The 23078-nt window shown below is 39.3% G+C and overlaps 1 protein-coding gene across 1 annotated transcript in view; it reads left to right on the top strand.

The window, feature by feature from the left end:
• MRPS5 (mitochondrial ribosomal protein S5) overlaps positions 1-18884 on the top strand; it is a 28727-nt gene extending 9843 nt beyond the window's left edge. Inside the window, exons 5-12 of the mRNA XM_069075578.1 lie at positions 1857-2090; positions 4789-4823; positions 9283-9373; positions 10508-10554; positions 10957-11014; positions 12032-12094; positions 14802-14938; positions 18323-18884. Coding sequence (XP_068931679.1) covers positions 1857-2090; positions 4789-4823; positions 9283-9373; positions 10508-10554; positions 10957-11014; positions 12032-12094; positions 14802-14938; positions 18323-18547 — 890 coding nt within the window. The 3' untranslated portion in view covers positions 18548-18884. The remainder of the gene's footprint in view (positions 1-1856; positions 2091-4788; positions 4824-9282; positions 9374-10507; positions 10555-10956; positions 11015-12031; positions 12095-14801; positions 14939-18322) is intronic.
• The last annotated feature ends 4194 nt before the right edge of the window (positions 18885-23078 follow it).

Here is a 23078-nt window from a genome sequence, read left to right as displayed (position 1 = left end):
TCATAATTTTGATAGGCTTTTCTCAGTCTTAACTCCTTCTTGACCTGTCTGCTACATTTGATGCTGTTGACCCCTCCCTCCTGGATACTCTCCTCTGTTGGGTTTTCATGACATTCCTCTTTTGGATTGCCTTTTGCTGGTCTGATTGCTTGTTTTGTCTCCTTTGCTGACTCATTATTTATATCATGCTTCTGTTGTTGCCAGACTTCTTTCCTAGGGCCTCTTTTCCCTCTACATACTTTTTCTCATTAACTTTGCCAGCAACTGATGTTGTAGGACAGATGTTGAACAAAAGATTCGGGCTAGGCGAGCATAGTTAGGCAACAATGTTGGTTTAATGGAGCAGTATAGTTGACTATATATCTTCTTTTTTATGCATGGAAAGTTTTACAGTGAACTTGGGATCACCAGTTTCTCACGGATGTACTCAGCTAAACATAGATATCAGCAATGACCTTGACTGCCAAGCGGCTTCCTGCATGCCCAGACTGCTTGAAGCAGACACAGCAGTATTTCTTGATACTGATTGCCAAATATTCTTCTTGGGGAAACATATGGCACACCTGTCCAGAGGGGACTTTGTACCCTCCCGGATTTGAACAAGTCAATGAGTCCAGACTCGGAGCAAGTCACAAGTGTCTGAACTTAGACACAAGCTCAAGAATTCATTAGACTTGGCTCCCCACAAACTTCATCAGCTCCCATAGATTTAATTGTCATCTCTTTGTAGATGATTTCCAGGTCTATAGATCCAGTCCCATTCTTTCCCTAAGCTTCAGAACCACACTACCAGTTGCTTGTTAGAGAACTGTATGATCTGAAGATATCTTAATCTTGACCCATCAAAACTGAAGTCATTACCTTTCCCCTTATCTTTCCTCTCTTCCCAACCTCTCTATTCCAGCTCCCAGGTTCATAACCTTTATATTATTTTGGAATCCTCACTTCCCTATGTAGCCAATCAGTTGTCAAATCTTGCTATTCCTGCTTTCATGACATCTCTCAAATCTGATCCCTTCTCTATACTTCCATAGCCCTTATCATCTCTCACCTAGGCTATTGAAATAGCTTTCCGATTTCTGTCTCTGCCTCAAGTCTCTCCTCACTCCAGCCCATCTCACACATTTACTGCCAAAGCAGGCTTTTTAAAGTGCAGTTATGATTCTGTCTCTGCCCTAATCAAACGAATCCAGTGACTTCCTGTCACTGGAATAAGCTCTTCTGTTTAACTTTTAAGGCTCTATACAACCTGACCCCAGCTTGTCGTTCCAGCCTCACTGGCTGTTGCTCTCCTTCCTGTTCTCTGGGATCCAATCAAAATGACCTTCTTGCTGTTTTTCTTCAAAACACTCTATAGCTTGTCTCTCTGTCTTTGCACCACCTGTTATCCATGCCTGTGATTTATGGCCTTCCTTTCCACTCACCTGAGATGATCCTCTCCAATGTTAATAGTGATCTCTTGATTCCCTTGCCTCACAGAGATCCACGATTCCTTGAAGATGTAGCTTAAGGACCATTTTTTGCACAAAGCCTTTCCTTATTCCTCCAACTGTTGGTGCCTTCCCTCCCACTTACCTTGTATCTAATTACCTTGTCTATCCATATTAATTAACTTTATGTTGTATGTGTTTTATACATTTGACCTGTATGTGTTGTCTTCCCCATTAAAATATAAGCTCCTTGTGAGTAGGAATTGTTGTATTTTTTATATTTATATTTCTGACTCCTCACATAATACTTGGCACATAGTAGGCACTTAATAAATGTTTGATTGATTGACTGATTTACTACAACAGTGTTTTTAAAAAAAACTAGATTTTTACTTTTAAGGCAAGTAATTTTCTTTCTGTTTTCAGGAAGATCTGGTTTTCTCTGGCCTGGTTTGAATGCCCCTATTTTAAAACATGGGGTGGTTCAAGGAGTTGGCCAAAGAGGCAAAGAAGAACAGCAAAAGATACAGGCTGAAATGATCCAGCAGAGAGACCAGTGGGACAAAAAGAGAAAACAGAAGATTAAACGGGAGAGAGGTTGGACTGGAAACTCTTGGGGAGGAATCAGTTTAGGACCTCCAGATCCTGGTCCTAATGGAGGTAATGATACCTCTTTTTGTTTTTGTCATAGGATATATTTACCTTTATAACAAGAAGAATGTATTTACTTCTGAAATTTAAAAGTGCATTAATTTTCATTTTAAGAAAATAATTATGTTGTTGAACCTCACACACCAGTAAGAAAACTCTTGAATATACTTGGCCAATTTTGAATACCTTTTAAAATAGACCCTATTAAATAGATTGCCTCCCTTCACTTGGTGTATGTTCAGAGAATACATCACAAAATTTCAGGATTGGAAGAATTTTCAAAGAATGTCTGTTCCAACTTCCCCATTTTAAAGATGAAGAGACTGAGACCTAGGGAAGTTAAATTATTTGCCCAAGATCATTCACTTAGTAAGTAGAATAGTAAATGATATGGATGTGTTCTGCTATTTTGACCAGTCCCTGAAGGGGATAATTTATAAAATCTTAGTTCTCTTCTTGGAATTTAGAAAGGCTTTTGTGGAGATGATTTTGGTCTCTTTAAAGTGACAACAAAAACTAGCCACTGAAATTTGATGCCTTTTTTATCCTGATGGATTGTCCTGAATGTACATGTTTAGACTAAGACATATTTGAAGAAGAGCTAGAAAATGAACTGGGAGAAGAATGGCTAGTGGATGATGACCTGACACATAAAAAGATCTAAAGAAGACCCTCGGCTTGTTGGGCGTGGCCCTCTTTGGGAATCTATGAAGGAGCGTAGGGAGAAATTGCATAGGATAAGAAGACTGGGTAGGTTTATTTATATTGATGGAGGAGATACCCACATCAAGGAGGGTACAAGTGCTTTGAAGTATTTTACCCTATCGTGAGAAAAGGCTTTCACAGTCGTTCCAGTGATCTTAGGCTTTTGTTCAGAGGAGTGTGTTTTTAAAAAATGCTTTTTGCTAGTGCTGACTATATTTCACCAAAAACATTTTAAAATTAAGAGCTGACTGCCTAGTATTTTTCTCCTCTTTACTATTTATTTAGCTTTTCTCTGTTTCCTTTGTCAGTTCATTAAGCCAGGTGCCTACCGTGTGCAGGAGTATTGCATTTTACCTTTGAGATGCCCTCTAAGATCGCTTCTAGTTCTTAATATTTTATGATTTCTTGCCTCAGAGTATTTAAAACTTCAAATTCAGTAGCAGAGATTTTTAATCTGGGGTATAAACTTGTTTTTAATATTTTGATAACTATTTCAGCATAATTGATTTATTTTGTAATTATTGTAATGGAATTTGGGGGAGATCCAGTAGTGTCAGTACTCACCAATCTGGGTTCTTAAGATTGGTGTCAGATAATAACAGTAAGAAGTCAATTAAGAATAAATCAAAGAGCATTTATTTGGCCAAGTGGATAGCAAGGTGGATGGCATCCACCATGAGCCTGACCTAAGAGGTTCTTTATAGACACATATTAGGGCAGCTTCCATAAGCTAAAACATTATTCACAGTGTATCATTGTATGAGTAAAGAAAAGAAAGATTGCTGTTCGTTAAACACAGGTGGTCATATGAAATTGAGTTGTATACTTGTTGGAGGAAAAATGTTTATTATTAGTTACAGGAGGAAGATAAGGAAATTATTGTCTAAGTATGGCTTGTCTCACTGAACAAAGAAATATGTTGGTCAGACCAGCTAGGGAGGAGAACGTTCCTGGGACTCGGACGCTAAGGGACCCTGGCTGCTGCTGCTGGTCTTACTAGGGGGTCATTTACAGCCACATGGCTGACACAGAACGAGACAGAGTCAGCATGCCTAGAAGCCAGGATGTTTTTAAGGAGGGGAGGGTTTCTGTCTTACACAAAGAGGTCAGGAAAGTTAGTGGTATAATAGTGGAGCAGATAGGGATGTGAAGGCAAGAATGGGGAGGAGGCTGAATGGAAGCTGCCTGCCTCAGGAAACTTGCTGAAGTAAGTCTTGGGGATTCATCTGGGGAGGATAATTTTGTCCACTTGTTCCATATTATGTATTTTTTATTTTATATGTTTAAAGACATGATTCTGTGAAGGGGTCTCCATGCATCTTCACGCTGCCTGCTCCGAGGGCCCATGGCACAGTCAGGAGAGGCTGGATGCCTCTGTAGAAGCAGTAAAGTGTAATAGGTAGAGTGTTGAACTCCAATTCAGGAAGACTTGGATTTGAATCCTGCCTCAGACTTTTAGAAGTGATGTGATCCCAGGCAAATCACGTAGGCTCTTTGGTTCTGAGTTTACTCATTTGTAAAATGAGGGAAGTTGCATTGGATGACCTCTAAGCTCTCTTTCTGCTCTAAATCTTTGATTTCTGTGCATATGGGGGTTTTCAAGAGGGGTTCTGTCTTCAGACATTTTAAAGAGCCTCCCTTGGAAAAGGGCCTACCCTTGAAAGCAAAAAGGAATTAGCAAACAATAATGAGAAACGAACTCCTTGATGATCTCTAAGGTTGTTTCCTGCTTCATGGGCATTTTTTTTCTCTTTGTTAAAGCAGTTGGGGTTAAGTAACTTGCTCAAGGTTACACAGCCAGTTATTTTGTGTGGGTGTTAAGTATCTGAGGTCAGAACTGATCCCAGGTCCTCTCGACTCTGGGGCTGGCGCTCTTACTTACTACGCCACCTGGCCGCCCCTATTCGTGGGCATTTTTAAGAGAGGTACCTGGTAAGAATAATGATTTAGAATATGAACTATATGAGCAAATTTACATAAATACCTTCTTTTATCTTGACAGAAACTTATGAAGATTTCGATACCAGAATACTTGAGGTAAGCTTTTATTGGTCAGGCATTTCTAAAGCCCCAGCTCTGTGCCAGGCACTTGTATCAAGGATACAATGACCCAATTTTAGTCTTCAAGGAGAATTGGGGAAAATAACACACACACACACACACACACATATACACACACTATGTACAAGGTTATTTTGGAGCTAGAACACTTAGCCCTGGAAGAATTAGGAAAAGCCTTGTGGAGGAGCTGGGACATGGCTGGGCCATGAAGGAAATGAGAAGTCTCAGAGGCTGCTGCCCCACCTGGAAAGCAGGCTGCTGCTCTATATATCTATATCTATGTATATATACATCTACCTATCTATCTGTCTATCTGTCTGTGTGTATATATAGAAAGAGTGTGTGTGTGTATGTGTCTTGTAAAGAATGAAACAGTACCCCCTTACAAGGACCTTACATTCTAACTGGGGAGATAATCACAAGTACATACATATAAAGAGTAGAAAGATCATAATACAAATAGTACAAAGCAGTTTGAGAGGAAGGGCGCTAACAGTTGGGGAGGATCAGGAAAAGCTTTGGGTAAAAGGTGGTGCTTGAAGTGGGTGTTAAAGTAAAAGAGGGATTCTGAGAGTTAGCAGTGAGGAGGGCGTGTGTTCCAGGAATGGAGGATGACTTTTTTTTTTTTTTAAAGCAATCGGGGTTAAGTGACTTGCTCAAGGTTACATGGCCAGTTATTTCTGGGTGTGGTGCTGAGTATCTGAGGCCGGATTTGATCCAGGTCATCCTGACATTGGAGCCGGTGCTCTTACTTGCTGAGCCACCTGGCCGCCCCTAAGCAATTGGGGTTAAGTAACTTGCTCAAGGTTACACGGCCAGGTGTTTCTGGGTGGGTGCTAAGTGTCTGAGCCCAGGATTCGATCTCCAGGTCTTCTCAACACTGGAGCCGGTGCTCTTACTCGCTGTGCTACCTGGCTGCCCTGAGGATGAGTTTTGCAAAGGCAAAGAGATGGGAGATAGAGTATCCTGTATGAGGATCAGAGAAGGCCAGTTTGGCAGGTGCTGGAGGGGGAAACCTGTAAATCAGGTAGAGGGAAGGTGTTTAGACAGCAGTTTTTCTGAAAAGGCTCTGGGGATTTTAGTAGACTGCAGATGCAGTATGAGTCAGCAGAGTGAGGTTCAGACTAAAGCACTAATATGATCTTGAATGCATTAAGAGAGGCAGAACTTATGGGAACAGAGAGGCTCTGACCCACTTGAGAAGGACTGTGTTCAGTTTGTGGCACCACAGTTTAAGAGACTAAAGAGGGATTAGAGGAGGCAGCCAGGAAAGTAAAGGGCCTCACATTCGTGCTGTGGAGAGGCTGGGGAGATGTAGCCCGGAGAAGGGAACATTCTTTGGGAACCTAGTAGCAGTCTTCAAGAGCTTGAAAGGCTGTTTTGTGGAAGAGAGATTAGACTTGTTCTTTTGGGTCTCAGAGCCTGGCACAAAGAAAGACTGATTTCTGCTTGAGGTCTGGAAGAACTTGATATATCCATAAGTAGAATGGGCTGTCTGGGAGGTGGCAGGGTATCTTCTTGAACTGAGGCTGGGTGACCACTTACCTGATGTGTTATGCAGTAGGGATTCCTTTTTTGGCTATGGCTAGCTAGATGACCAGTGGGGTCCCTGCCAGCTCCGGAATCCTATGATTCTGTGTGATTTTATCATCCAATAAAGGAGACTGAAATGGAAGGATCCAAAAGATAGGAGAACCAAGAAAGCAATGTCACAAAAATTAATTAACAAATGTTTACTGAATGCCTTCTGTGTGTTAGGCACTGTACTAGGTGGTGGGGCTACAGATATGAAAGTGGAAGAGCCCCTGCTCTCCTGGAATTTATGCTCTCCTTGTAACCAAGAAGACACGGTGCTGAGGAGGAGACAGTGGCCATCAGTGTCAGATGTTACAGAGAAGTCGGGAAAGGTGAAGACCTAGGAAAGGGACGGTTTGGCAGTAAAGAGCTCCTGAGTAACTTTAGAGAGAGGATTTTCAGTTGAGTGGTGAAGCTGAGAGTCAGCTTTTGAGGGGACAAGAAAGAAGTTAGTGAGAATAGAGGAGGTAGAGAAAAATGATTATAGTTAACTTTTCCTTGGAGTTGGGCCAAGAAGGGGAGGAGAAATAATAGGGGAGATGGTGGATCTAATGAGTGTTCTTTAGAAAAAGAATTAGGATTATATGTGTGGTTGTTTTTATAGGTTACAAGGAAGGGACTAGCAGATTGGAAAGAATTAGAAGATTAGGGAGAGGGGATGATTGTGGGAGTAGTCTTCAGGAAGAGATGAGAGGGAATAGGATCAAGGATACTTGTGGAAGGGTTGGTTTTAGTGAGGAGAAAAGCCTTCTCTTATTCAGAGACAAAAGCAAAGGAGAAGAGCTGAGTGAGCCTGTTACTGACGGCTGTTTTATTCTCTAAAATCTTTGGCAAAGCCCTCTGCTGAGAGGGAGGTTGGGGGTGCGGTGTAGGATTGAGAGAAGGTAAAACTTTTGGAATAGCTGCAACGGGAAGTATGATAAGAGCAAAAAGACAAGTCTAAGATCCAAAAGCATAGTTATGTGACTTTCCTTAGCACTATTTGACAAGTAAGAGTGGTGACAGGACAGAGTGATGAATTATTGGGGACTAGAGGAGGGTATTCAGTTGTAGCAAAGTGAAGCCAGAGCAGCTGCAGTGGCCTGGGAGAACGCTGTGGGCAGAGAGTAGGGAGAGGAGTGTCACACAGGAAATAAGTTGCAGAGCTGAAAGTCAAACCTAGGTCCTCTGACCTCAGATACAAGAGTCTTTCCATAGTGCTCCCTTAGAGAGTAGTAAAGTGATTAAAACTATTCCAACATTTTATTAAAACGTCTGATATGTTAATTTTTCTGAGACAAGGGAGATAAGTTGATTAAATGAAATCTGAAACTAATTTCAGTGATTGAATTTTTTTTCTGATTGATAACTATAAAGATAAAGCTTTATGTAGATTTGGGGTGATGTATTCCATTTTTCCTAAACTAAAGTGAGAATTAGTGTTCCCTTCCAACTTTAAGCGAGGAGATAGTAAGTATGCATGTATTCCTCTTGATAAATTCAAGTTACCTGGGCCAGCCAGTTAAACTGAAAGAAGTTGTGGATGTGATTGCTGTATCACTATGAGTGATAAAGACCGTGGACAATAGGAGAGCTACTGCAGGACTAGAGAATGGTGGTTGTCCCCATTTTTTAAAGAGAGAAGAGAGCAGAATCTGCCAAGTAAATGCAGTTTAGGTAGCTGGATGGTGTAGTGGATAGAGCCCCAGGCTTAGTATCAGGAGACCTGGGGCAAGTCTTTTATCTCCCTTTTTTTTTGGCCTCAGTTTCTTCATCTGTAAAATGGGTGTAATAATAGCACCTACCTCCTAGGGTTGTTGTGAGGGTCAAAGGAAATGATATTTGTGAAATGCTTAGCACACAACAGTGCCTGGCACATGGTAAGCACTACGTAAATGTTGACTAGTATTACTATTATCAAATCTCAAAGACCTTAAACCTATATAGATCAGGGAAATGCTATAGATATAGTTTATTTAGATTATAGCAAAATGTCTGATAAAGTCTCTAATGCTATTCTTTGGAAAAGATGGAAAAACCTGGGCTAGAGAAGTGATTCGATGGATTGTGAGCTGTTTGAACAGACTTAAAGAGCAGTCCTTGATGGTTTGGAAGCACCAGGGGGCTCTGCAGGCATCTGCATGGCCATGTGCTGTTTAACACATAATCACAGTGCTATAGCTTTAGAGTTGTAAGGGAACTCGGAGGCCTCCTCCTTGTTGATGACTCTCATTTTACAGGTGAGAAAACTCTAGCCCAGTGGAGTCGAGTCATTTGCCTGAGGCCACACAGGAGCTTTATGTGTAGGCTTTGTATATTAGTTGTTTGACTCCTGAGGATACTGTAGGCAGCCTGCTTATCAAATACTTGATAACACAAAACTAACTAACACAAAACTTGAGGAGAGAGCTGCCATATTGGATGGCAGGATTCTTGACAGGTTAGAACATTGGGCAGAGTCTAGTAAGATAGAATTCCATAGGGGTAGATGTAAAGTTTTATACTTGGGCTAAAAGAAATTGTACATTGCAAGTGCAAGATTGAGGAGGTACTAGGGGCGGCCAGGTGGCTCAGCGAGTAAAAGCGCTGGCTCCAGTGTCGGGATGACCTGGATCAAATCTGGGCTCAGATACTCAGCACCACACCCAGAAATAACTGGCCGTGTAACCTTGAGCAAGTTACTTAACGCTGATTGCTTTAAAAAAAAAAAGATTGAGGAGGTACCATCAGACAGTAGACTTATCTAAAAAACGTCTTGGGCCTTTCCTGTCTCCTGTCTCTGTCTACTCTAATCTATCTTCAGCTCTCTTTTTCCTCAGAGCACAAGCCTGACCATGGCATGTCCTGAAGCACTGTGTTCATGAAGCCTTTTGTTTTTCAGGTAAGAAGTGTTTTTAATATGACAGCAAAAGAAGGAAGAAAGAAGTCAATACGGGTCCTCGTGGCAGTTGGGAATGGAAAAGGAGCTGCAGGTGAGTATAGTCTGATGATGCCACATCAGACCCTTAGAAATGAGAAATGACCATTTGTGACCAGTACTCTGGGAAGCATGATGGTTTATCAGTTTTTTTTTTTAACTATTTCAGTCCTTTAGCACTATTTGTCCTTGTCCCTTATAAGAGCAATGAAAGTGTTCCATGCTACAAATTTTCCTGAAAATATGCTTTACATTTTAAAATACTAAGGCAGCTTATTTTATGAGACCACATATTCCTTTCTAAAAAAAGTTTGATTCTTATCTTTTATGTAATTATAGCATAGAATTATGTTATTTTGAGATTTGTAAAAATTAAACGTTTCAGTTTTACACATCTGATCAAAAACTGATTTTTTTTTTGAGAGGGGAAAGCAGGGCAGTTGGGGTTAAGTGACTTTCCCAAAGTCACACAGCTAGTAAGTGGTAAGTGTCTGAGGCCCAATTTGAACTCAGATCTTCCGGACTCCAGGGCTGGTGCTCTATTCACTGTGCCGCCTAGCTGCCCCTAAAAACTGATTTTAAAATACCTTTTTCTATGTGTCATTGAATTTTAAAATTGTCATGCTTTATCATCCTTTCCATTACTTATTTCTCACATACAAAAAGATTTATCTTTTTTCTATTGCTGCATTTTGGACACCACAGTAAAATACAAATTAACAACTCAAAGATGTTTCATTTCATTTTCTGTTTAACCTAGGTTGAAGTAAGGTTGAATTCTATATGAGGGTTCTGGTTAATCATGGTTTTTCTGAATATATGTATCTTTTTCAACATTTATAATCCCTTTCTGATGTATCAGATGTCCACATCTAATCTTTTGGTTTGAGAATATCTTTTGATTCATGGAAAATAATTTTATGCCTCTAACCTACTATCAGAATAACCTAAGTATTTTAGTTCAAGTTTGATATTCAAGAAATATTCAGCATTTGCATAAACCTACACACACAAAGGCCTAGGCATCCCACATTTTCTGTATTGTTGCATTAGAGTAGAACAATGAAGCATTTCAGTGATAATATGTTTCATTACATTATCATGACATAGTCTGAACCATGGAATGAAGTAAAAGTGATTTATGTTTGCTGAGGTGGTTTAATTAATGTTTTTGCTTTTTTTCATTTAGGTTTTGCTATTGGGAAAGCCCCTGATCGGGTCAATGCTTTTAGAAAAGTATGTAGATTTTATCTTTTTTTGAATACTTACGAAATTACAGCTATGTTGGTTAGACACTCTAATAACCATAAACATGCAAGGCTTGTGTGATGGACTTACTAGAAAGGTCATTATATTTATCACATAAATAACTATTTCAAAAGTTTAATAATAAGCACATTTACTTTTTTTTTTTGAGGGGGGAAGACTTGCCCAAGGTCACACAGCTAGTTTTTTGTGTTTTGTCTGAGGTCGTATTTGAACTCAGGTCCTCCTGATTCCAGGACAGGTACTCTATTCACTACACCACCTAGCCACCGCATAATAAGCACATTTAAAGAGATGAAGTTGCTAATTTATGAAAATGACTAAGGAAACAAATTATAACAAAATTTAATTGTTTTTCTTGTTCTCTTTTAGGCAAAGAATAGAGCAATTCATTATTTGCATTACATAGAAAGATATGAAGACCACACAAGTATGTATTACTAATTTTTTAATAAAGATTATGCATCATTATGTGCAATTATTAGATAAGAAAGGTGTTGAACATAGAGATTTAACAAATGCTTGTTAGTTGATTGGATCATAGATCTAGGCAAGCAGTCAGTCTGTTTAATATGGGTGCTGTCTTTGTCCAACTCTTTGTGAGTGACCCCATTTGTTTTCTTTTCCTTGACAGAGATACTGCAGTGGTTTGCCATTTCCTTCTCTAGCTCATTTTACAAATAATAAAAATGAGGCAAACAGGGTTAAGGGACTTGCCCAGGAAGACACAGCTAGTAAGTGTCTGAAGCCAGATTTGAACTCAGGAAGGCTCCATTTTCCTGATTCCAGGCCCAGTGTTCTATCCACAGTGCCACCTAGCTGCTCAGTGTGGTGCTTATATTTTAATGTAATTTGCTTGTATTTGGATTCCTGGAGAGAAGTTAAATATTCATTTTCCATATGCTTAAATTTTTTTTTATCTATTATGAATGTAACAATAAACATGAATGTTTTAATATACAAAGAATATAAAAGGAAATTGTATGACAGATAGATGGAAAGAGCACATCTTACTCTGTCTTATTCCTGGACAACTTTTAATCTTATGCCCTTCCCCCCCATTGTTCTCAACTATGAGCACATATGGCATCCGTGTCTGTGAACAATTTCCTAAACAGATCCACACATGCAATTTTATACACCTCTGTGGTAGATAGGTATGTATCTTCATGTCCTAATCTGTTTGTGTGTGTACTGGTGAGGCGTTTTTATATAATTCTGTTTAAAAGTAAATTGCCAAAATTTATCGGTCTCCCTAATTTCTTTCTGTAGTAGTTAACTGAGTAAAAGAAATTGACTTTGAATAGTTTCAATAAATATTTGATTGCTCTGGGTAAGTGCATAAGTCAGTATTTATAAGGCTAAACCACTACAACCATTTGCTTTTTATCTCTGGTGTAGATGCTGTAGATTCGTGTGTAATTGCTCTCTGTTTTTGTTCCTTTAGTTTACCATGATATTTCTTTAACATTTAAAAGAACACATATCAAGATGAAGAAGCAGCCCAGAGGTATTTAAGAAATGATTGACTTTCGCGGGGTAAAATGGAGGTTCTTGGAAATGAAATAGCTAACCTGAGTTGTACAATGTTGCCTAAGGCCAATTTGGGATAAATTTTGATAGAACCCAGTTTCTACTCAAATACTTCAAATACTCCCCTCAACCTCCCATCCCAATAAACAACCACCACCAAAAAACCCTCCCAACAACACACTTTAAATAAAAAATAAGAAGGTATGAGACTTTGAAGATAATGAAGGATAATTTCAATCTATGAATTGCTGTGTAGAGCCATTACTGCCACTTAGTGAATGTGGAAATATTAAAGCTGTAATTCTAAGTTAAGGTCTGAGAACTTGTATTATAGGAATAGGGATAACAGTTAAATGGATAGATGGGCTTGGGAGAGCAGGAAAAATAGAGTTCCATCCCTGACCTTGCTGCTTTTTGTAGAGTAATTATATTGTGACTTGGAATGACTCCAAGTTCTCAAAGACCATGAGAGTGAAGGGCCTCATTACAGGGGCTCCAAGTGATCGACTCTGGGTCTGTTGTGTGAGAAATAAAGTTCTTCACCAGGTTGGTCACAGTGACTCATGTTTTGGCTACAGCAGCTTTCAAAGAGGTGGGACTGGTGTCAGGGAAGGAAATTTTTTTCATTCTAATATAGATATATAAATTATGAAGGCTTTTTTGGTGAGCATTAGTAAAGCAGTACTTTATGTATTATGTAACTTGGAGCAGTTTCATTAAGGAAATGGAAAATAGTTAAAGTAGAATGTGTTTTATTGCCTTAATTTACATCTTTAAAATTCCAATTAAAAAAAAACTATACCCAACAAAAACCATTTATTTTGTTATTTAAAAAATATTTTTATATCTGGACTTCAATATTTAGGTCTTTATATATCTGAATGTTGCAATTTCACTTGTGGCTTTCTGAAGGTTTGCTATCTTTATTTCAATCATAAATCTCAAGTTTCAAGGTGTCTTAGAGGATATCTAGTTTAGTTCTCTTATTTTACAGATGAGGAAACTGAGGCTCAGAGGGATTAAGTGAATTGCCTAAGGGAACACAGGTAGTAAATAGCATCAAGATTTGAACCTAGGTCCTCTTAACTCCAAATCTCCTGCTTTTGCCATTGTATTATGGTGCCTTTTCCCAAAGCCATTTTCTGCCTTCAGAGCATATGAATGAAAATAGAGCCCTAAAGCTGACATAGCTTAGCTAACTATGGCACACTGGCTGCTAATACTGCCTTTTAAAGACAGCAGTCTTGGGAGCAGTGGTAGAAAATCCTGCTGAACTCCTTGTAGAGACCATCAGTCATTTATAGATTTCAGTTTTATAGTCAGTAAATATTAAGTGCATACTGTGTGCTGAACACTATTCTAAGCACTAGGGATACAAATAAGAAAGACAGTCCTTGCCCTCATAGAGGTTTTAGTCTAATGAGGGAAGGCCACAAGCCAAAGAAATGTGAAAAGTGTGTGGGGAGTTAGAATGGTGGAGGCCAAGTACCACGAGTGCCTCTGGTGGGATGTGAAGAGCTAGCCAGTCTGTGAGCCCTTTTCGAATGGAGGCTTTGAGAGGAATTCTTTGTTCTTCAGTAGAAGTTTTCATGAATTATTTTCCACTCTTCCCAGTAGGAACTGGAAGGACATTTTGGATCATGATACCTCCTACTTGATGGGAAAAATCAGTTTGCTCTTGGTGTTATTGACACAACCAATTATATAGAAAAAGTACAAAAATGTTTTCATGGATCTTTAGGCTTCGAGTGACCAGGTGGAAGTAGATGATTTAGGCAGTTCATCAAATTGTAATTACAGAATTTGTCTTTGCCACCCATGAACTTGAAACAATGAGGAAACAGTTGTCCCTCAGACCTGATAAAATGGAGAAACCTACTAGATTCAGGCAATATATGTTTAGTCACTTCAAAACAGGCATTTTGGCCCCAGGGACCTATCCCCTATAGCATGTATTCTGTTTTACATCCATGAGAATCTTCCTGGAGAATCTAATCCAGTTTGAAATAAGGTTTAAAAAAATTAACAGCCCACAGAGCATTTTCTAACAACCTCACATTTCCTGTAAGAAGAAATATATGGAATTAAAACGTAAATGAAACCAACATTCTTTACTCCCTCTCAGGCAGGAAAATGAACTTGCCCCTTAGAATGTGACTATTTTACATAGCAATTCTTTTTTAAAAAATATGTATTTTTTCAATTCTGAATTTGAAAAGCACCAAACAAAATGGCTATTTGCATATGCATGGTATAACAGGAGAACAATATTTTATATGAAACTACTTGTTTTCCCTCAGCCCCTCCAATATTGTCATTTCCCCTTTTTGTCATATGAAAGCTCAGAGCTGTTTGATTTGTATTTCTCTCATTATTGGTGATTTAGATAATTTTTTCATACACTTGTTGATGGCTTGATTTTCTTCCTTTGAAAGACCTGTTTATGGTGTTTGACCCTATTGGGGCGTGGCTCTTTTTCTCAGATATTTGTATCAATTCCCTATATATCTTGGCTATCAGACCTTTACTAGAGAAATTTATTGCAAAGATTTTTTCCCCTAATTAATTTTTCCCCTTCTAATTCTAACTTTGTTGCTTTTGTTTTTGTAAAAGCTTTTCAGTTTTTTGTAGAGACATACCCTTTTGTGTATAAATATTTTCTGTTATTTTCTCTTGTTTTCCAGGTCATGGTCTTCGTTGTCATCGAGCCATTATTACAATTTGTAAACTAATTGGAATTAAAGATTTGTATGCAAAGGTTACTGGATCTATCAATTTAATTAATATAACCAGAGGAGTCTTCCGTGCATTATCAAAACAGGTAGATATTACATGTGATATTAATATGGTTTGAGAAAAATTTGGATTCAATTCATTGTTTTCAGTGTTGTTCAATGAGGTCATAATGTTCAGCTGCCATTATTGGCATTTATGAAGTGAATACTTAGTTAAATGTTATACTTCAGTCATTGTTTCCCTTGTTTAATCTAAATTGACCGGTGCTGTTAAGTAAAACTACAGTCAGTTCTTCTGATATGAGAGATGGGGAGGTAGGGAAGGTAGACCTTTCAGGGCATATTTATTTTTTAATGCTAAAATGATAATCTTTTGCAGTTAGCTTGTCATCCTTTTTTCTTGCCACAGTTGTGGCCAGCAGATTGCTAATAAACACAGAGGAAGTGGTATTAGTGTGATCCAGCCTTGGACAAATCATTTAACTTCTCTGGACTTTGTTAACTTATCTGTAAAACAAAGGGGTTGGAATAGATGATTTTGGGGGTCCCTTCTAGAAAAGTGCTATTACCTTATAAGAAGATATTTAGAACTTAGAAGTAGACTGGCAGCTTGGTCTAGTAGATGGAGAGCTGATGGGAGTCAGAAATACTTGCCTCCAGGTCCATCCTCTGACACATACAGTGTGGTCCTGAACCAGGCACTTAGTTGATAATGGCTCCCTTCTCCCCCACCCCTTTCCCCTCAAACTCAGTTCTATTCTATAAGAAGCACGGTTGTGCTTCTGCATAAGGAGAGATATGGTTTCCTTTTTGGGAAACCCCATACCAACGGTAACCCTTCACTGTGCTGAACCAAAATAAAAATTACAAGTCAAAATATTCCTGTATATTTACAGTTTTTTTTAAATAGTCTTGTGTTCTTGGCCCAGTACTGTGTATCTGAATGTCATATAGTTAGTCACATGCACACAGATAGACCTAAATAGATACTTCATGCAGTGGTTACAAAATACTGTAGAGTCTGCCTTTTAAGGGAGATTTCTTTTGGGGTGAGCTGTGGGTATTTGCTCCACAGGGAAAAATCCCTTGGATCCTTTTGCCAGGCTTCCCTTTTCCTCTTAAATCAGTATAACCTGCAAGTACAAGAAAAGGAAGCCAGCCTTACTTTAAATAGTAAAACTGACCCTTGTGACTATTAATTATCTGTTAGCTTATATTAGATAGTTTACTGGGGAGGCCAGTTCCATTGCCTCTTAGCAACTGTAAGTGAAATCTTTGAACTTCTCCAGCAGACCTTGTAAAGAGAATCTTTACTCTTAAAATTCATTATCTTCCCTGAGTATATGTGTGTGTGTACTTTAAAAAAATTCTTTTTTGTTATGAATTTTAACAAATAATCAACAAATATAAACAACACAGCCTTTCCAGTAGTGAAGTTGCCAGAGTGACCTTCCACTGTGTATTTTTTTTTTTAAGCAATCTGGGTTAAGTAACTTGCTTAAGGTTACACGGCCAGTTGTTTCTGGGTGTGGTGCTGAGTGTCTGAGCCCAGGATTCGATCTCCAGGTCATCCCAACACTGGAGCCGGTGCTCTTACTCTCTGAACCACCTGGCCGCCCCTCCACTGTGTATTTTTTAAAGTGCTGCTTGAACTCCAGACCTGAGGGACTTGCCACTCTTGGTAGCTCTGCACATAAGTTATAAGTGTTAATGCTGCTTTAAATTTTTTTGATTTCTGGAATGCAATTATTTATATCTTTTGAAGAAATTGAATTTTCCTATTATCTTCCTGAGTCCACATGTCCCTGAAAACTAGAGAAGTCACCACTAAATACTTAATAACAACAATACCTGCACGTACACATTAACGTTCTCAAGCACTTTGCGTACATTCTCATTTGAATCTGACCCTAATTCTGTAAGGTAGATTCTGTAATTATCCTCATTTTGCAGATGAAGCAGCTGAGACTCAGGACTGTTAGAGATTTGTCCGGGGTTACACAGCTATTTTCTTAGCTAGGATTTGATTCCACATCTTTCTGTCCAACATATTTATATATAGTGATTTTGAGCCCCATTGCCCACCATGCTATTTGATATTCACAGAGATGTGGTGGGGTAGATAGTGCAACTATTGTTCCCATTTTTCAGATAAGGAAATTGAGATCCACTGAGGTTGTGACTTACTCTTGGAAATACACCAAGTAGGCATCACAGTTGGACTTCTAATCAAGGCTTCTGCCTTGAAATCCAGACACCTTCCCACCACATAAAGTGTGCTGCCAGTCAGGAAAATGTGAATCCTGATTCAGACACTTACTAGCTAAGCATTTGCTTAACCTCTCAGCCTGTTTCCCTGTCTGTAAAATGGGAATAATTATAGCACCTGCGTTCATGGGTTTGTGAGAATCAAATGAGATCGTGTTTGTAAAGGGCTTTGCAAACCTTAATGAGCAACATAAATGTTACCTGGTATTATCAAAATCAAAAACTTCCTGAGATCTCCCATGGTAGTAGTTGTACTATTTGTATCTGTTGATTGGGAAACTACATGACAGTTCATTTAATTCAGTTCAGCAATTTGTTGAGCGCTTGCTGGGAATGAATGAATGAGAAAGCATTTGTTTAACTGCTTGCTGTGTCCAAAGCCCCGTGCTAAATAAATGCTGTAGTTACAAACAGAAAAGCAAGATAATCCCAGCTCTTAAGGAGCTCACATTTTAGTGGGGGAGATAGCATATACAGATTTCAGCTGCAACTCAGGGTTCAATGGGCTTTTGGGTGTACTGATAAAGCAGATGGCAATGCATCTTTCACATCATTGTCTTTAGCAAAACCATATCCGTTTTTGATATTGAACCTTTTGATGGAGACAAGGATTTTAATGATAAGAGCGTTATTTTTGTTGTATTGGACAGTAACTGTCCTCTCTGTTTTTGTTTGTATTTTTTTAAAATAAAATTATCCACATGCCACTACTATGGAAGGGAGAAGCCTAAATACCAAACTAACAGAATTTGAACTATAGTCATACCCAGATGCTATGAGATGCTAAGAGCACTCACTCTGCTCTTCATTTCCTAGTCTTTACCTTGCCCATCTAGTGTGCATCCAGGAAAGAAGGATGCCCCAAAGTCAAAAAGCTTTCATTATAGTGAAAAACACTGTACTTTAAAATATTATAGTGATACTTGACTACTGAGTTTCATCTTGTTTGTGGGAGCTTCTTTCACATGAGTATTTGTGTTCTTTTTTCTTAGAAACTTAGTCATCAACTAACAAACCTTTCAATATACAAATAGGAACAAAAATGGCGATTGTATATGAAGTGATAAACTTTTATTGTAGTTTATTTTAAGTACATAAAATTTTATACTTCACTAGTAACAAAATTGGCCTGTTCACATTTAAGTACCTCCTGGTTTCAGCCTTTTTGACTTTTTATTTCTCTCCCTTTTTGTTTTACATAGGAAACTCATCAGCAGCTGGCAGAGAAGCAAAGCCTTCACGTCGTGGAGTTCCGGGAAGAATGTGGTCCTCTGCCCATAGTGGTCGCCTCTCCTCAGGGAGCAGTGAGAAAAGATCCTGAGCCCGAAGATGAGGTGCCAGATACCAAGTTAGACTGGGAAGAAGTCAAGATGAGTCAGGGCCTGAAAAAGTCAGTTTGGGCAAACTTAAAGAGAGCTGCGTCCTGAACTTTTGTCTCCCTCTTATAGCGGAATTAAGACATAAAAGGGGCCAACAGAAAAGACTCAGATATATTGTGCTTTTCAGGAAAAGTAAATGTCCCGGGTGAGGACCGCACAACTATTGTTTGAATGAATGCAGCTCTTTGTTATTACTGTATATGGAATTCTCAGTGTATTATTTAATTTGCTGGCAAGCGGAGTTTTAAATTCTGGGTATTCTTATAAGTGCTACAATCAGAAGCATCCTTTTTAAAGCATGTGAGACTCATGAGTTCAGTGTAACCCTGTGTAATTAAATATACAAATAAACCTGACTCTGATTTTTACAAAATTCAATTGAAAACTCCCTCAAGTTCTGTCATTTCACCATAAATAAGGGTGATACTGAATGGTTGATTTTGACACTAAAGTGGGACTGTAAAATGGGAATGCAGAGATTGGAGAGGGGAAGCATTTTTGGAGAAGTGACAAAAGTTAATTAGGTGACAGACTTTAACTTAATGAAAGGAAGAGCTTTGAAATGGCCTGCTTTGCTTATCACTAGAGGTCTAAACAGATGACAGTGACCTGTCAGGGATGCTGGTAAGAGAGGCCTCCTGGGATGGAGGGGATACTGAGCCAAATGACCAGGTCCATTTCCGGCTGTTTTAGGAGTTACATACATAATCTCTGCTTGTGAGATTAGGCTCTATTTTTAACATTAAAAATAACATTTTGGTGGCAAGAATATATTTCTAAACATATCCATGAGGATTGGCAAAGTAAACAATTGGTCCAGGGATCTTTCTGTTGTACCACAGAAGTCCTTGTGATAGTGCCGTCCACCTGGTCTACAGTACTTTTTAGCTCCTTCCCCAGAGTGACTTGGCCCCGTAGCTAGCCGGGTCAGTGGATAGAATGCTAGGCCTAGAGTCAGAAAGACCTGAGTTTGAATCTTGCCTGAGACACTAGCTATGTGACTCTAGACAAAGTCACTACATCTCTCAGTCTCAGTTTCCTCATCTGTGAAATGAGGATGATGATAGGTATTATCATACGGGGTTGCTGTGAGGATCAAATGAGTAACGTGAAACGCATTTTACAAACTTTAAAGCATTATATAAATGCCATCATCGTCTTCATCATTATTGGTATGGAGGACAGGACTGGGTAGAACATAGCATCAGCGCTGTTTCAGCTCAGACTGGTCCACAGCAGATCTTCTGAAGGGGCTGTAGGGTGCAGAGGGCTGGCTGGTGTTTGTTATTTCTCCATGTTATGGTTGTCTGTGTCAGATTATAGTCTCGTACAGACCCTGGGCCTACTTTGCCAATATCGTGCCTAGAGATAATGTATAGGCCCAGTAGTTGTATAAAAGAAAAACACGGCAGAATACATCTACTGTTTACTATTCAAAAGAGAAAATATATCAGCTAGACAATAGTTGGTCAGCAGTTGGTGGGGATGCCTGGTCCCTTCTTCACAGGGGCTGCTTCCCTCAATGATGTTTGGGCTGGAAGCAAGACCAGTGCTCTGGGGGGTGCTGATATTCCTGGAACTCCTGAGCTTACCTGCCTGTTGGTGTCCATTGGTCAGCAGTCAGTGTTGGTATATGTATATATACTGATGAATGTGCATTTTAGCCTTCAACTTTTTTTGTCCTTTATGTATTACTAAGTCAAGATTGAATTTCTTATTGCCTCAAGAATATCAACAGAATCTTTTTATTGGTCGGGTTCCCTGGAGTATCTATCTTCCTGTGAGATTCTTCACCCTTTCTGTGTAGTTCTTGGTTATTTCATAAGGAAGGCAGGACAGCTAAGCTGTTGTGTCAGGAAGAAAGCATCTGTGAGCAGTAGTCTTGAAGAGGGCATCATATCCTTTTCTGCTCTGCATTTACCCACCAATAATAGCTAAAAGCAGGCAGAATTTCAGAACTCATTTTCTAGTCTAGCATTATACAAGTACTTTCTGAATTGTCCTCATTTTTTAATTGTTATTTAAAACTTTTTGAGGAACAAATGCTTTTAAAAATTAATCTGTCCCTTAGGGGCAGCTAGGTGGTGCAGTGAATAGAGCACTGGAGTCTGGAGAACTTGAGTTCAAATCTGGCCGCAGACACTTAACAAAAAAACTAGCTGTGTGGCCTTGGGCAAGTCACTTAACCCCAGTTGCCAAGCAAAAAAAAAAAATCTGTCTCTCCCACTATCTTATAACCTCACCAAGCAAATTTTTTTAAAGACTCAAAAAACAATCCTTCAATACCTATTTAACATAGTCCAGGAAAGCAAATTTCAACATTAGCCATGCTGGGAACTATGTTTCTTTCAGTGTTTTTGGTTCATCACCTCTGTCAGGAGGTATCATGTTTCATCTTTGTTCTTAAAGACTTGTGGTTGATCATTACATTGATCAGAGTTCTGAAATCTTTCAGAGTTATTTTTCTGTGTGATACTGTTATTATATAAAAGATTCTTGGTTCTGCTCACTTTGCTCTGCATCAGTTCATAAAGGCCTTCCTAAGATTCCTCTGAAATTGTCTATTTCATTATTTACAGTGCAGTAATATTCCATTATATTCATGTAGCACTATTTGTTTATCCATTCCTCAATAGGAAGACAGTCCCTTTAGTTTCCAGTTTTGAACTAACATGAAAAGGACTGCTATAAATACTTATGTCCTTTTCCTCTCTTTTTGATTTCTTTGGTATTTTTGGTATTTCCTAGTGATATAGCTGGATCAGAGGATATGCCTAATCTGGTAATTTTCTGGGCATATGTTAGTTGTCTTTAAAGGAGAGAACAAGAGGCCTCTCAGGGCAGAGCAATATGGTGGGTTCCAGGCAGCTGGTATTACTGAATAGCTTTTCCATTGTGTCTGTTTACTTGAGTTGTGTGTGTCCCCAAGGAAGTCTTCTGTATTCTGGGCTAGATAAAGAACCATGTGAGGCCTGGGGCATTAGGAATATTTTGGTGGCCACCATCAGACAAGGCGTGCCATGCCGGTGACATCCCTTTATCATACCTCCTGAATTTTTTCCTCTCTTCTCTCCAGTCTGCTTGTGTTAGGGGTCAGAAGAGCTCAGCAAGTCTGTTACCTGTCTATGTATTGAAGAAAATAGGGAGCCACTTGCTCTAGAGACTTTACCATCTGATACCCTGCTGAAATCTCCTGTGTACAGTCTTCCCCATTAGAATGAGAGCAAGAACTGTTGCCTTGGGACGGCTAGGTGGCGCAGTGAATAGGGCACTGGCCCTGGAGTCAGATGGACCTGAGTTCAAATCCGGCCTCAGACACTTGACATACTTACTAGCTGTGTGACCTTGGCAAGTCACTTAACCCCAATTGCTCTGCCTTCTCTCCTCAAAAAAAAAAATGTTGTTGCCTCTTTCTTGTTTGTATGCCTAGCATTTAACACCTGCTTGGCACATAATAAGCACTTAACAACTGCTCTTTCTTTTGTTTTTCATTAACACGTACATATGTAGCAGAAAATTAGGTAATAGTCGGAAAGTACTTTTCAGCCTTAAAATGAGTTTTTATCACACATGTATAACATGTAGGAAATGTGTGTTCACGTATCAACATATATTTCCGTATGTATGTGTGTACATGCATAACATAACATGTGGGATAAGAGGAAGGGTAAGGTCCAGGTGGTAGCGGAGAGAGAGTTATTGACAGTTTAGGGTTCGGGCTTGGTGAATCTGCAGCTTTGGCAGTCTTTTTTTTTCCAGGTTAAACCTTTATTTTGTGATTCATACAAATATCCTAACCTGAAATCCTTTTATATCTTCTGTTCTCTTATTTTTTTTTAATGCTTTATTAACTTCTGATTTACATCATTTGTTTCCGCCAGATTTTGAGTTACAAATTTTCTCCCCATTTTCCCCCCACCCATCCCCCCAAAACAGCAGTCCCACAGGATATCCCCACCTCCAATCTGCTCTCTCCCATATTTTCTCCCATACCCGTGTCGACTTTTCCAGGATCTCTATGCCTCATATATATATTTGACTATTTGATTTTAAAACTTTCAATTCCAGATTCATTCCCTTCCCCCCCCTGCCACCCACCCTCACTGGGAAGACAAGCAGTTCAGTATAGGTTGTACATGTGCGGCTAATGCAAAACAATAACGTAGTACATATATTGTAAAAAGACTGACTATATTTCCCTCCCTCCTATCCTACCTCCCACTTGTTCTATTCTCTACTTTGATCCTGTCCCTTTTCAAAAGTGGGTGCTTTCAACTTCCCTCCCCCCCAGCCTGCCCTCCCTTCCATCATCCCCCCTTTCATCCCCTTCCCCCCTATTCTCCTGGAGGGTGAGATCCCCTATTTAGTGTGTATTTCACTTCCTCCTCAAGCCAGATTCAATGGGAATAAGGTTGACCCATTCCCTTTTGCCTTCCTATTCTTCCCCTCCATTGTAACCATTTCCCCTTGCCTCTTCTGTATGAGATAGTTTGCCCCAATCTGTCTCTCCCCATCTCCTTTCATTATATTCCTCTCACCTCTTGATTTCACCTTTTAAGTATCATCCCTTCCTGTTAAA

The sequence above is a fragment of the Petaurus breviceps genome, unplaced genomic scaffold (genome assembly GCF_028583685.1).
Source record: "Petaurus breviceps papuanus isolate PSGF00001 unplaced genomic scaffold, PetGlider_PUasm1.0 90919, whole genome shotgun sequence".
Classification (NCBI taxonomy): domain Eukaryota; kingdom Metazoa; phylum Chordata; class Mammalia; order Diprotodontia; family Petauridae; genus Petaurus; species Petaurus breviceps.
This window is presented reverse-complemented; position numbering and strand designations above follow the sequence as displayed.